Below are 14,341 nucleotides of genomic sequence, written 5' to 3'. Positions count from 1 at the left end.
ATTCCACTATTTTAGTTACTAAAACAAGTAGAAAATATCCTTAGAGATATAGAAGATGTGAGAAAATACCATCAACCAACTTGACCTAATTGACATTTACAGAACATTATACCCAACATTCTTTTCAAGTATTCAAGGAATAATTACCAAGATCGACCTATGTTCTGGCCAAAAAACAAACCTCAGTAAATTTAAAAGAACTGAAGTCAAGCACAGTATGTTGTGTGACCACTACACAATTAAACCAGAAACCAGTAACATGAAGGAATCTGGAAAAATCCCCCAAATAATTGGAAAATTATGTGAAATATACTTACACACCAACCATATGTGAACATCAGCCCCCTCCCTCCCCACCATCACCAGAGCTGCAGTGGGGGATTGCCCTCTCCTCCCTCCACACGTCCAGGCTGTACTTTTGTGAATCCTTTTCCTCTTCAAGAATGTCCACTACTCAAGAAATATACATTATAATTTTATTACCAAAAGAATTCCCAAGCAAATACAGTTTATAAACTTATTACCAAGAGAATTTCCGTGACAATTCTAAATTCATCAGACTTCTAGGTCTGATTTTTCATACATAAATATGTCAGTATTTTTATGCTAGCCATGTAACTCTCATTCTGCCCAAAACATATTCAAACCAAATCTACAACGTATAGAACTCTTTAAAGAAAATATTGTTCAACCATGACATTTTTCAGTAATGAATGGTATATTTTATTTCATTATTACAATACTATTGCATTCACTCCTTAATGAAACACAGGCACTTTCTGAATTATGAATATCTACTTCACAAATGACCTTTAAAAAAGCTCTGAAACTGCTCACCTATTCAAAGAGTCTTTGCCCTTGCAGGGATGTCCATTAGCACTACCTAGTGGATGAATTAAGAACCTGGGGTTCAACAACCTTTCCTTATCTTTCTGAGAATTGAAGATAGCCTGCTGGAGTAAGATAGGACCTTAAATTCTGAAACCCAACCTATCCTATCAGGTGGAAAGAGGGAAAATGGTGTTTGAAGGACTTAAGCACCTTGAATGTGGTCACAGAGACAAACACCAGGTCCCATGATTCTTACAATACAAACTAGCCATTTCTACTGTACACTCTAGCCATGTGCAAAAAAAAAAATTATAAATTATCCTCAATCCTTACCTTACACCATATACAAAATTTAACTGGAAATGGACCATAGACCTAAAATTAAGAGCTAGAACATTAAAACTTCTAAAAGAAACTAGAAGAAAAAAATTTAATGACCTAGATTTAGCAAAGATTTCTTAAATATAACACAAAAAAGTACTATAATGAAAAAACTAAATTAAGCCTCATCAAAATTAAACAACAGCAAAGCAAAGCAATTTTACTCTTTAAAAGATAGGTACTCAAAAGGCAAGCTACAGACTAGGAGAAAGCATCCAACAAATGAGTAAAAGATCTGAACATACATTTCACCGAACAAGATAAACATATGGTTCATAAACACATGTAAAGATGCTCAGTGTCCACTGGTCATTTGGGAAACCCAACGTGTAAACTCAATGAAATACCACTACACTACACCGTTGGAGATACCACTAAAATTGCTCATAATCAAAAAGACTGATCATACCAAGTGTCAGTGAATATACAGAGCAACTCAAACTCTCATACACTGCTGGTGGAAATGTAAAATTGTACAATCACTTTGGAAAACAGTTCAGCAGTTTCTTAAAAATGTAAATATACACCTACCATATAACCCAGCCATTCCACTCCCAGCTGTTCACCAGAGGAAGGAAAGCACATGTCCACACAAAGATCTGTACATGAATTTTCACAGACACTGAGGTTGCAATAGGCCAAAATTTGAAATTACCCAAATGTCCATCAACTGATGAATGGATAAACAAAAGGTGCCATATCTTTAAAATGGAATAACTATCAATAATAAAATGGAGTAAACTATTAATACATGCAACATCATGAATGAACTTCACAATAATTACACTGAGTAAAAGAAGCCAGATAAAAGAGTTGCTACTGTATGACTCATTTCCATAAAATTCTACAAACTTTAAACTAACCTATAGTATCAGAAAGCAGATCAGTGGTTGCTTGGAGTTGGGGAAGGTATCAGAAGAAAGGGAGAGATTACAAAGGAGCACAAAGTAAATTTGGGGGATGATGGATATGTTCATTATCTTAATAGGGATAATAGCTTCATAAGTATACACATATGTCAAAATTCATCAAATTATACAGTTTAAATACGTGCAGTTAATGTCAATTATACCTCAATAAAACTGAAAAAATGAAAAATATATACTCACCATATGTCCCGCCATTCCATTCTTAGGCATTTATCCAAGAGGTATGAAAACATATCTACATGCTAGAACAGGAAAATTTGTCGCTAATGTATGTGACAAAAAGCAGATCATTGGTTGCCTAGGGTCAGGGTGGAGAATTAACTGCAAAGGGGCACCATCTGGAGAGAAAATTTTATAACTACATGAAGTTTCTGGATAGGAATTTTCCTATACATTCAAAGTAAAATATATACTGAATTGCAAACAGTTGATTTAAAAGACCAACAACAATTATTCTTTACTGAACACAACTCTGCACTGTGCGCTCTGCATACATTTCCTCTAACCTTCTTAACAATCCCACAATGTAGGTTTTATCATTCCCAATTTAGATTAGGGGGCTTGGGCTCAGATCAGCAACTTATCCAAGGGTCTCTCACTAAATAGATGAGTGAGCCTCAGCCTCCAAGAATAAATCTGAGTCTGCCTTAATATAAGGTATTTCCAGCACTACATACTTCCTTCTCAATGCCCAACGTACTCGTTAACTGGAGATAACATCTATTCTATTCAAATTTAAGAAAAATGCATTTGCTTCCTTGAACAGAAGTATCTGCTAGTACACTCCCCAGGAGATGCCTAACACACAGTAAGCACTCAACAATATTCTATATGTTTAAACTAAATTCATAAGATATTCTAAAGTAACTATTAGTTGCATTAGAAATCTTTTTCCATGATTAACATCTCTGATTTGGAGGGAAAATTACACTGTAAGGCATACACATATACAAGGATATAACAGATTTTGCAATTACTTCTGACATGATTATCACATACCAACATCATGTAAGGATAAAGCCAAAAGTGGTGGCTAAAGAACTAAGTCTGAATACTTTCTCCCTGCCTCCCACATTTGGTGGCCAACATGGCCAACAAAAGATACTATAAAAAGCAAAATATCCAAGTTTAAAGGGGTACAGATTTAAAGATCATTGGACCTTATTCAACAGTTTAATTTCCTTTATGTGACCCTAAGAGTTATGATTTTTACCACTTGGTACAGTCATCACTTTAACTCATAATGTGAATACTAAGAAACCACTACACAACTCAACAAGATTGGGAGCCAAGCAATACAACTCCAAATTTTTACTGGGAACTAACTGGCAATGTGTGGGGACGAAGCTTGATCTCGTGTGTCTCACTTGGCTACATCTCAAGTGTCAGAATGAACTGTTCATGAAAATATATACACAAACATAACACATTCATAATATACACATACACATGTTATAATACAGTTACATTGCAGTTATATAACTTAACCCATATTTTATTCAAATCTTTATACCAGCACTCATTTTAGGATTACTTTAGTGTTTTATCATAGAGATTAAACAGGTTATCAAAGAGCTATTGTAAACAAGATGAAAACTGCTCAAATCTCTCATAATCGCATGCTGTTAAGCTCTGGGTCTTCCCAATGACATTACATGGGTCACCTTTACATTGATGAAAATAGTTAACTTTTTACTTAAGCTTTTCCTACAGCTCCCATGAGAGCATTCTGCTTTCTAACTGATGTCACAGAGAGAGCCTTCTGAAGCTTCAGTAAATAGGAAAAAAAGAAACAGATGCCTCCTATCGCTGTTCTCATAACAAAAGATAAGGAAAAGGAGATGGGAAATAATCTCCAACCCCTTATATTCAGAGACCTAGTACTTTTCCACAACAGGGAATTCAGGGTTTGCCAAGGACTTAAGTAATCTGGCCTCAGCGCTAATGGGAGATATACAGCTAGAATCCATTATGTACTCCTCTTAGCACGTGAAACAGTGATCCCTCTGATCCTAGAACATGAAAATGAAGATGCCTCCGATTTCTACATAGAAAGGCAAGTAATTTGTGCATCATCTACACACAGGATGATAACTTGGGCAATTTTTTAAAAAATAGGAACTTGGATTCATTAAAAGTGCAGCAGACAAAGGTGGTACTCCTTTTAAAAGACCAAGCAGTCTAGCAGAATAAAAATTGTAAAAAATTATAGAAATGCTCCTAGGGAAAGAAAAAAGTTATATGACATACGTAAATCATACACAGAATAACAGAAAATTCTATGGGCTATTAGGTAGGTAGTTCATTATTGATATACTAGAAATTTATGTACTAGAAAGTCTGTCACTTTGTTTCCTAAAAAATAGAAAATGGGACCACTCATGGCCTGCTGGTGGAAGTATAAACTGGTACAAGCACTCTGGAAGATTATTTAGCAGTATCTTTTAAACTGCATATACACATATGCTACGACCAACAATTTTACTTCTATGAAGATACTTAAAAGAAATGCATACACATATTCACCAAAAGACTTGCCTCAGAATGCTCATGGCAGCATTCTTCGTAACAGCCAAACATTAAAAACAAATGTCCATCAAGAGTGGAATGAATAAATACTATGGTATATTCATATAATTGATACCATACAGGAATGAGAATGAACAATCTATTTCTCCATGCAACAATATGGACAAATCTTTTATTTTTAAGTTGAGCAAGAGAAGCTAAACACAAAACAATGCATTCCATGGTTCCTATTATATAGAGTTCAAAAATCAGGCAAATTAATCTATGGTGTTAGAAGTTAGGATAGCAGTTACCCTTTGCAGGGAATGGGGGAAATTAAGGGTACAAGGGAGGCTAGTCGGCTAATACAACAGTTTATGTTCCATTTATTAATCTAGGTGCTGGTTATGTGGGTGCTTTTTAGCTTGTGAAAATATAACAAGCTGTATGTTTACGATGTGTGCTCATTTCTGTTTATGTTCCAAAAGTTTCTTTTAAAAAACAAAATACATGTTTATGAGAGTACCTCTTTGAGATTCTTAATTCATTAATTTCTTTTTTTAGAATATGATGGAGAAGGAAGAACAGACAAGACTATGGACCAAACTCAACGCAGAGACAAAAGAGGAATGTCACGAGTGTCCAAGGATGAAGCAAGATCACCGCAGTGCTTGTTCTGAAGAGGCAGTGTCTCTCTTAACAAGAAATTAAAAGACTCTCCCAACTAAGTAACACTCTCCACTTCCCTGCCAAAGGCAAGCTGAAAGCTTATAGCTAACAAGCTACTCTAAAATGCTCACGTGCTTCTTCTCTAACCAGCTGAGTTGTAACCAAGAGTCAGCTGTTTGTTCTCAGACCAGTTTATCCCAATTTACTTGATACTGCAATTACATAATTTCATTAAATATTACATAAACATGAAAGCACAAAAGAGTTGTTTCTATGACAACTAAATTGAAAGTTTTAGAAAAACTCAATAAAGATAAGTTGCCAAAGGAAACTGCTATTGAATTAGGAAGAACGAGACAACTTGCAAAAGATGAGCAGAAAATCATAAAAATCTAAGACAGGCTTTCAGACTACATCATAAGCATCTTTCAATTCTCACTCGGGTTTAAAGAAAGCTGAACTTGACGTTGTAAATCTTTATGGGGGAATTTATGCAAGAAAAAAGATTATGAAATCTGTTAAGCAGACCCATTCTCAAAAGGTAGTGGGCCTACAACAAAAGATAGGCCAAAAAATGATACTTTCACCCTAAAATGAAATATTGAAGGTATGTATCTTTTTTATGATTCCCCACATTAACCAATTTGGGGGGATTAACTAACCAACTATTCATTCCAATTGTGAAGGGTTAAAAACTGGGATGTGCCTCTCCTCCGCAACACTCAAGAAATTCAAGACTTACCCCTACCCCCACGACACACACACACACACACACGCACACATACACACATTTTCTCTCTCTTTCACACACATACATCCCTTACACACCCCACTTCACCAAAACAGTACTAAATGGCAGAAGGCAAGGAGGAGGACGACAGGGGTGGGGTGGGGAGGAGAGAGGGGGGAAGGAGGAGAAGAGATCAAGACGATAGTGAAGGTAAAAGAAACGTAGTGACATAGAAGATCCTAGAAAGGGCATTCTCACACAACTTTTCCCATTTGCCTAGCAAGTAAGACAGGTATTTTTAAAAATAAAACAAACAAAAGCTAGCCGGTAGCAAAGGTAATCAGTAGAGTTCTTCCTCATGACCTCACTGCTCCCCTGTGTTAATCTTGAAGGCAAGAGTTCCCAGATGTGATTAGCAACAGCCACAGCTTACAGCACTTTTATTTCCAGATTTGGCTGCAGAATTCTCACTCAGTGATACCACTAGGGGGAGCTCTTACTTCTGGGGGAGGAAAAAAAGGATGAGAAAGAAAAGGGAAAAAGTTCCTAATTTAAAGATGTACTTTATCTAACTGTCCCAAAAGGCAAAGTGCAAGATGTTTAAAAACCCGCAATGAAGGTAACAAATGGTTTTAAAGTGACTGTAAAAGTAAGCAATATAAGAGTTAGGTTAGGTACATTAACCAATCAACTCATTTAATGCATAATATAAATAGCGAATATTACTTAAACTGGCTAACTTTATCATCAGCTTAAAATATGTGAAGATTCTGATAAATACTATAAGCACAGGAAGTTAATAGATATCTATCACGAACTTCAGTTGATATACTTTACTTGCCTGTTACTTTATTAAAATTATTGGAAGGCAAAATTAATACTGCTATCCTTTTGAAAGTTTGAGATGTACCTGGAGCACCTAAGTACTAAGGACGTAGGGACATGGTAAAGGAAACAGAAGGGAATTAACTGGGTACTTACTTGGTGACTGGGGCTCTACACATAATACAACAACCTTGGGAAATAAGAATTATTATTTCCACTTTACAGATGAGAAAACCAAGGTTTATCAACCATAAGTAAGTTGCCCATGGTCACACAGATAATAAGTGGTAGAACAGGATATAACCTAAATCTGTCTGATTCTATTGCCTACAATACAAAAAACCTCAGAAGTTGCTTAATTCATCTGACATTTCAGTCATCTTAAAATAAATACATTTTATTCCATTAAGAGGCATATATATTTCGACCATAACACAGAACAAGAAAGAACCAAAAGAGCAACAACATAAAACAAGGCTTGCTCTCCAAGAGCTAACCGTCTATCAAAGAAAGCACACAAGTTAAGGCACACAAAGTAGAGATTAATTGCTAGTTGAGGATTACAGCCACTAAGTGATGACATGGAAGCTCAGAGAAACCTGAGATCCAGGTGGTTTCAGCAGTTAGGAAAGGCCTTATGAAAGATGCAAGATTACAGCTGGATCCTGGGGATGGAAGATGTCAGAAAGGTTATAACAAAAGATATTCCAGGATGGGGAAAAGCAGAGTCGAGGATCAACATGATGTATCTGAGTAACAGGGAAGAGGGCAGCATGACTGCTTCAAAAAGTGTCAGACTGAGTGGAAACATTAAGTGTCCATCAACTGATGAATGAACAAACAAAATGTGATATAACCCCACAGTGGAAGCCTATTCATCAATAAAAAGAAACCAAGTACTGACACATGCTACAATATGGGCAAATCTTGAAAGCATTATACTAAGTGAAAGAAGTCACTCACAAAAGGCCACATGTTGCATAATTTTATTTACATAAAATGTTCAGAATAGGCAAATCCATAGAGAAAGAAAGTAAGACTAGTGGTTCCCAAAGGCTGGGAAGATTGGAAAGAAGTGGGGAGTGACTGCTAATAAGTACAGGGCTTCTTTTGGGGGTGATGAAAATGTTCTAAAATTGGTTGTGGTGATGGATACACAACTCTGAATATACTGGAAAAAAAAAAAACACTGAACTGTGTACACTTTAAATGAGTGAATTGTATGGCATGTGAACTACATCTCAATCAATTCGGTTAAAATAAAAAAAAAAGACGCAGGCCCGTTAGGACATCACACTGCACAGCTAAGATGGAGTCACGTATCCCAAGCTTAAGGGTCTGGAAGCTATCTGACAGGCAATTATAGATACGTGACTAAAGAGCTACCTAACGAAAGTACAGTGTACAAACTTAGGACCCTTTTCTAACAAAAGTATTCGCACACTTTAAGGAGACTCCTAAAATATATGCCAAAATCTCAGCGAAGGGAGAGAACAAGAAGATACTGTGATGGTGATTTTGACTAAGCCACAAGCTGAGACTATTAGAAAAGTCGTTTTGCTTCAGTGCTAAATGCCACAGATGGGTATATCAGCGTCATATGTATGCAAAACCAGAAAATCATCTGTGTCCAATCTTCAAATACCATAATGTTCTGAACTTACTTATGAAAATAGCATTAATAATTGATCTGCCGTATTTTAGGGTAAGATAATGAACAGTGTATACTTGTTTTTCATTGGATGGCAAGACTCCATATATAATGCTTTTTTTTTAGATATTAGGTTCAATTTAAATGCTATCAGAACCTCCACTAACTTAAAGCATTTCCCACTGATGCTTACACACTTGACTCCTAATTCTAATGTCACATAATTTTCCAAAATAGACTTAATATACAAAATAAGAGAGCTAAAGAAACAAATCTGACATTCAAAAGAGGAACACTCTGGATACTAAATACCCAATATAGAGGAAAAGGTAAAGCTAACTCAAAAATAAACCTGAAAATCATACAGAAAAAAACACAGGACTAGGTATTAGGTTCTACAGCACTGGGAAGTACAACAGGGGAAAAAAGGAATAAATTACATTTAAAATAGAAGGCTCAATACATGAGAGCAGATGAGGCTTGAACAGCTTTAACCGAGGCAAAATTTGGATCACATCCATAAGACAATCCCACAGCCTCCCCCTGATTCCCAGGGAAGAAAGAACCTTTCAGGCAGTCGTTGTGTCAGAAGCTGGCCTAAAGGTGAAATCCCACTCTCCCCAGGAGGTGGTGAGATGGTAAGAATACAAAAGAAGGACTCGGCTGGAGAACCCATGCACAACCAAACCAGTATCTCCCTCCTGAGTCACCTTGCAAACCTCCTTTAAGGTAGATGAGCCACAAGAAACTAGAGGAGATATCAGATCTCTTTGAAAACTCTCTGGGCTAAGAATGGGAGGACCCACCTGTCTCTGTAAGGGCTTTGTAAGTTCCAGAAGTGGATGAAACTTACGTTCTGTGTCTGAGAAATAGACAACTTAGACGACCTGGTTTGCTAACAATAAAAGCAAAATAGAAAACCAGTAAGTTCTCCTAAAAAAGAAGCCTGTCACTGATATCTAGAATAAGTATCTGCTGTCGCAAGTAAGTAGAGCAAGGCTCTCCATTTCCTAACTGTAAGCCAGCGTTTATACGAAGAGAATTCAGTGGGAGTAAGCAGGAACTTACCTCAAATCATTAACCACTGTATGTTAAAAGAAGCTTATCCAAATTTTCTTCAAGTGTCTACCTACTCCAAACAAAAGAACTGTGGGAAACAGCAGATGTTCACAGCTATTGTTCACCATACTAGACATGTGAATCATTAAGGAATAAAGTACTTCAAATATAACACAATAAATTATCAAAATGGGTTAAACAGAGTATTCTCTAAGTAAACACCAAAAAATACATACTGTTAGTTCATACATAAATAAAATCATTTTCGTTTAAATAAATAGGTAGAAATGATGAGAGCAGGCTACCAAAGATCACCAAAAGAGGGGAAATAACATCAACATAAGATCTCAAATCTGGAAACATTTTAAAGTAATAGAATCATAGAAGAGAATGGTCTAAATTGTAAGCATGCTAAAATTCTGACTAAAATAAGAACAGAACCCAGGTGTCACAAATAGGCTACAGAATAATTAAGAAAATGGAAGTCAAGGAGAAGGGATCCTTTTTTTTTTAAACAGTGTCATTCAATGAATATCATGGGACTAGAAACATGATCTATAAAACAAGAAAGGAGAACAAGAAACTTGCCAGCATCTGAAATTGGCAAAGTGGACCCGAGCTAAAGAAACAAGGATGATAAATATCCCAGGAGGTAAATAACATCAGTTTGCAAAATCTGATTCTGAAAAACAAAAGCGAAAACTAATTTGCCAAAAGAGAAAATGTTGTGCAAGTTAAAGAGAAATTTGAAAACAACGTACACAAAATGCCCTAGGCAAATATTCTGAAGTAATTTTATAGACATGTTTATTAATGTTCACATTAATTTTTACGAAGCTAAATCCACAACACAATTTTTTAAATAGTTGAGAGAAATCTTGTAAATATTCCTGATAACCATTTGCCTTAAGCAATTCTGTAGAGCTTGTGAGATGAAACTTAAATGAGAGTAAGTTCAATTAAATTTTAAAATCTCTCAGGCAAAATTATAAGGGTCACACAGCAAAAGTAATATAAACAGGATATCCTAAGCAAAAAATTGAACTAGTATATTTGTGGATTTTTTTCTGCACAGTCAATAGCGTATAAAGTTCATACTCTACAATTAACTTAAAATTAATCAGTGGATAGTCATAAGTCTCATCTAAATTTATTGGATCTTATGTGAGAACAGCCAAAGCTGCAACATTTTTCTTAAATGAAATTCAACTCAAATCATTAGTTTTTCTGTTTCTTCTCCTCCTTCTGTAAGTTGGGTATCTTACTTGATTTCAGTTCTCAAATCGGTAAGTTCACATCTAAATCTTAACGTATAACATGATTAAGGACTGCGCATGCAAAAGTGTTCTGTCCAAGTGTTAAGTAAATCTGAACCTAAAAGTAACATGACATTTCGGAAATCATTGATAGATGCCGCCACAGGAAAAGAGGAGCAATTTCACAGAAAGACTTTATGAAATACCTGAGCAGATAAACAGCCCTTTCAATATCACTGAGGTCTTCATCAACGGTCAATCTTTCTATTTCTTCTGGTGTCTGTCAAGTGTAAAATACAAATTATGCAAACAAACGTCTAATCAGTCTTGGGACCCTATGAGTATAGGCTAATTAAAAAGTTTCACAATTAGGCATTATTAAAAACAACTCAAGGGTCTGATGACCTCAAACCACAGAGGTCTCTAATTGTCAGGTTTAGGTGGTGGAGTTCTGGGGCCAAAGGGTTTTGTTTTTTGGTTTTTTTTTCCTTTCACTCTTCTAGATTCTAGACTGAAGCCTGAGAATCATATTGTGGCTGCAGAACCTTGCTGAAATCAATTTTAGGTGCATATATAAAATATATACATACTTTTAATCTCTAACATCTCAAGGCTGTTTCGCGGGCATTTACCATCCCAGTCAATGCTCAAAGGGGCAATGGAGACTGCAGCCGAGTGAGAATGAGAAAGACGACATCTGGAGTGGGGGGAGGGAAGGGAATAAACTCTGGACTGGAAAGAAATCAAAGACTCGAGATATTGAGGCAGGTGGGTGAGAAGAGCTAAAGGAGCTATCAAGTGGATGCAGGGGGAAGGGTGGTCCGTCAACTAGGTTTGCCAGCAGCGAGGGTTGGAGCCTCTAGGAGGCTGGGAGGAAGATGACTCTGCGGGGTGGGGGAGCTACTGGGGGTGGGGGAGGCTAGTGCAGGTTGACTCCGTTAACGGGGTTGGGGAGCAGGATCCTAGCTAGACTTCTGGAGGGGATGGGAGGAAAGGATGCGTGGTGACTCAGGATGGGGACAAAGGGTCAAGAGGGCTTTGAAAACCCCTAGCAGGACGACTGTAGTATGGGTGCTACTTGGGAGGTGAAGGGAGGCCCAGGTTGATTTGGGGACTGGGGGACTCGAGCTTGCCCTGCTGGGGGCGCGGTGGGACGATGGGATCTGGGGTGTCTCTGGGAAAGATAGGGGGGAAGAGTCGGGCCGTGTTGACTGAGGAGTGGGACTGGGGCCAGAACCCGGACAAGCAGCACCAGGGAGCCAAAGCGGGCGGGGCCCCGGGGGGAGGGGGGGCACTAAGGAAAGGACCCGGGATAAGCTGGCTGCGGCTACTGGAGGCAGCTCCTGCAGGGATTGGGGAGAGAGGGGCCGCAACGGAGGAACCACGGTTGTGCGAAAGGGATCCCGCCGGGGAAGACGCTGGCTTGGCCGGGACATGGGCTCGGCCGGCCGTTCCTGGAGGGCGGGTTGGGGAAAGGGCCTGCGCCGGCATGGACTGAGAGACTACAGAACCGAGGGCGTCCGAAGGGTCGCGGACTGGCCCTGGGTCAGGGGATAGGGACAGGAGCCCGCTCCTCGGGGTATGGGATCCAGACTAGGAGAACCCGAGCCGCGTCGAAAAGAGGGGCCCGAGAGCGGCCGGGTTACGGTAACAGGGAGACGGGGGGCCAGCAGGACTCCGAGAGGGTCCCAGGCCGCCTCGGGGAGCGAGCGGTCGGGGGTCGGGGCAGGGGCAAGCCGCCGAGCGCCCTGCGGGCAGTTCCTCCTCCCCAGGGCGCACCTTGAGGCTCCGGCGGACCGGCCTCTCGATGATGGTGAGTTCCTGCAGGTCCTCCATGTAGCCGAACAGGCTGTTCTGACTGAAATCCATCGCGGCGACGGGTGGCGGCGGATGCATGGACCGCCGGGCCCCCTCGCCGCCCGGGCCGGAGCGGCCCCGGGAAGTCTGACGCGCGCAGCCCCGCGGCCGCCCACCAGCAGGACTTTCTCCCGCTCTCAGCCGCGGGAGCCGGGCGGGAGGCGAGCGGGCGGCGGGAGAAGGAGGGCGGCCGCCGAGGGGGCGGGGCGGCCAAGGCGAGGGGGCGGGGCGAGGCGCGCGGGCGTCCTGCGGGGGCGGGGCCCGGGCGGGGGAGGTGCCCGCCTCGGCCCCGCCCCCTCCCGGGAGCCGCTTGGACGCGGTCCGGACGCAACTGCCGCGCAACGTCGCGGCTGCCCCCTGCCGCCCTTCCCTGCTCCTCCCCCCGCCCCCAAACGAGCGCGCCCCTAGCCGCAGCGCGTGCGCAGAGCCATTCGCCTCTTGCAGCCCGTGTAGGAGGGCTGGGGTCGGTGGCCTGGAGTGGGGTTGCTGTAGCAGTAAGAGGGGAAACAAGGGAGAGGGAGATGGTCTGGGATCTTGCTTAACTTGCCAAAATAACTGTGCGGTTATTCGAGGGACAGCCCACCCCAGTGTGCGAGCTGCGGACGCAGAGACCACCGTCTGACTCTGCTCTAGCTCTGGGGGAGGGGTGTGAACCCAAAATTAGCTGATGGAACATGGTGTGTGCGAAAGTGATGAGGAGGGGGATACAGTCCTGGAGGGGCTAGCATTTGGGGAAGGACATCCGTCAGAAAGGGATTCCTGGAGGGGAGACGCTTAAACTGAATCTTAAACGCTCAGTAAGACTTTCCCAAGAGTAATACGAGTCAGCACGTTTCGGACTGGAGTCAGGATGTGTTTTGGTTGTAGGACATGCAGAGTAGAGCTTTAAGTGTCACGGAAGTGAGTGCTTGGAAAGGTAGTTGGAAGAGAGGTAGGTTCTTTATGGGAAAAGGCCCAGCCAAGTTGAGTTGCTTGCATTTGATTCTGTTGAGAATAGGCAGCGATGATGCTTAATATCGGTAATTATCAGAGAAATGCAAATCAAAACAACGAGTTACCACCTCATACCAGTCAGAAAGGCCATCATTAAAAAGTCCACAAATACTAAATGGTGAAGTGGGTATGGAGAAAAAAGAGCTCTACTACAGTGTTGGTGGGAATGTAAATTGGTGCAGCCACTAAGGAAACCAGTAAGGAGATTCTTTAAACAACTACGAATGGGGTTACCAGTATGATCCAACAATACTCCTGGGCATATGTTGGGAGAAAACTGTAATTCAAAAAGGTACGTGCATCCCAGTGTTCATAGCAGCACTATTTACAATAACCAAGATTTGAAAACAACATAAATGTCCATCGACAGATGAAAAGATGTGGTATATATCTATAATGGAATATTACTCCACCATAAAAAAGAATGCAGTAATGCTATTTGCAGCAACATGGATGGACTTAGAGATGATCACACTAAGGGAAGTGAGTCAGAGAAAGAAAAATACCATATAATGTCACTTATATGTGGAATCTTAAAAAAAAAAGAAGGTACAAATGAACTTATAAAGCAGAAAGAGACTCACAGACATAGAAAACAAATTTATGGTTACCAAAGGAGTAAGGGAGGAGAGCGATGAGTAGTTTGGGATTA

At 40.3% G+C, this 14,341-nt stretch overlaps 1 protein-coding gene across 1 annotated transcript in view; it reads right to left on the bottom strand.

The window, feature by feature from the left end:
* PPP4R4 (protein phosphatase 4 regulatory subunit 4) overlaps positions 1-12,814 on the bottom strand; it is an 88,339-nt gene extending 75,525 nt beyond the window's left edge. Inside the window, exons 1-2 of the mRNA XM_031454250.2 lie at positions 12,619-12,814; positions 11,046-11,119 (exon numbers count right to left, since the gene is read on the bottom strand). Of these exons, the coding sequence (XP_031310110.2) occupies positions 11,046-11,119; positions 12,619-12,735 (191 nt within the window). The 5' untranslated portion in view covers positions 12,736-12,814. The remainder of the gene's footprint in view (positions 1-11,045; positions 11,120-12,618) is intronic.
* Positions 12,815-14,341: the final 1,527 nt, after the last annotated feature.

Source organism: Camelus dromedarius, chromosome 5, assembly GCF_036321535.1.
Source record: "Camelus dromedarius isolate mCamDro1 chromosome 5, mCamDro1.pat, whole genome shotgun sequence".
Classification (NCBI taxonomy): domain Eukaryota; kingdom Metazoa; phylum Chordata; class Mammalia; order Artiodactyla; family Camelidae; genus Camelus; species Camelus dromedarius.
The sequence above is the reverse complement of the archived record's forward strand: the minus strand, read 5'-3'. Positions and strand labels throughout refer to the sequence as shown.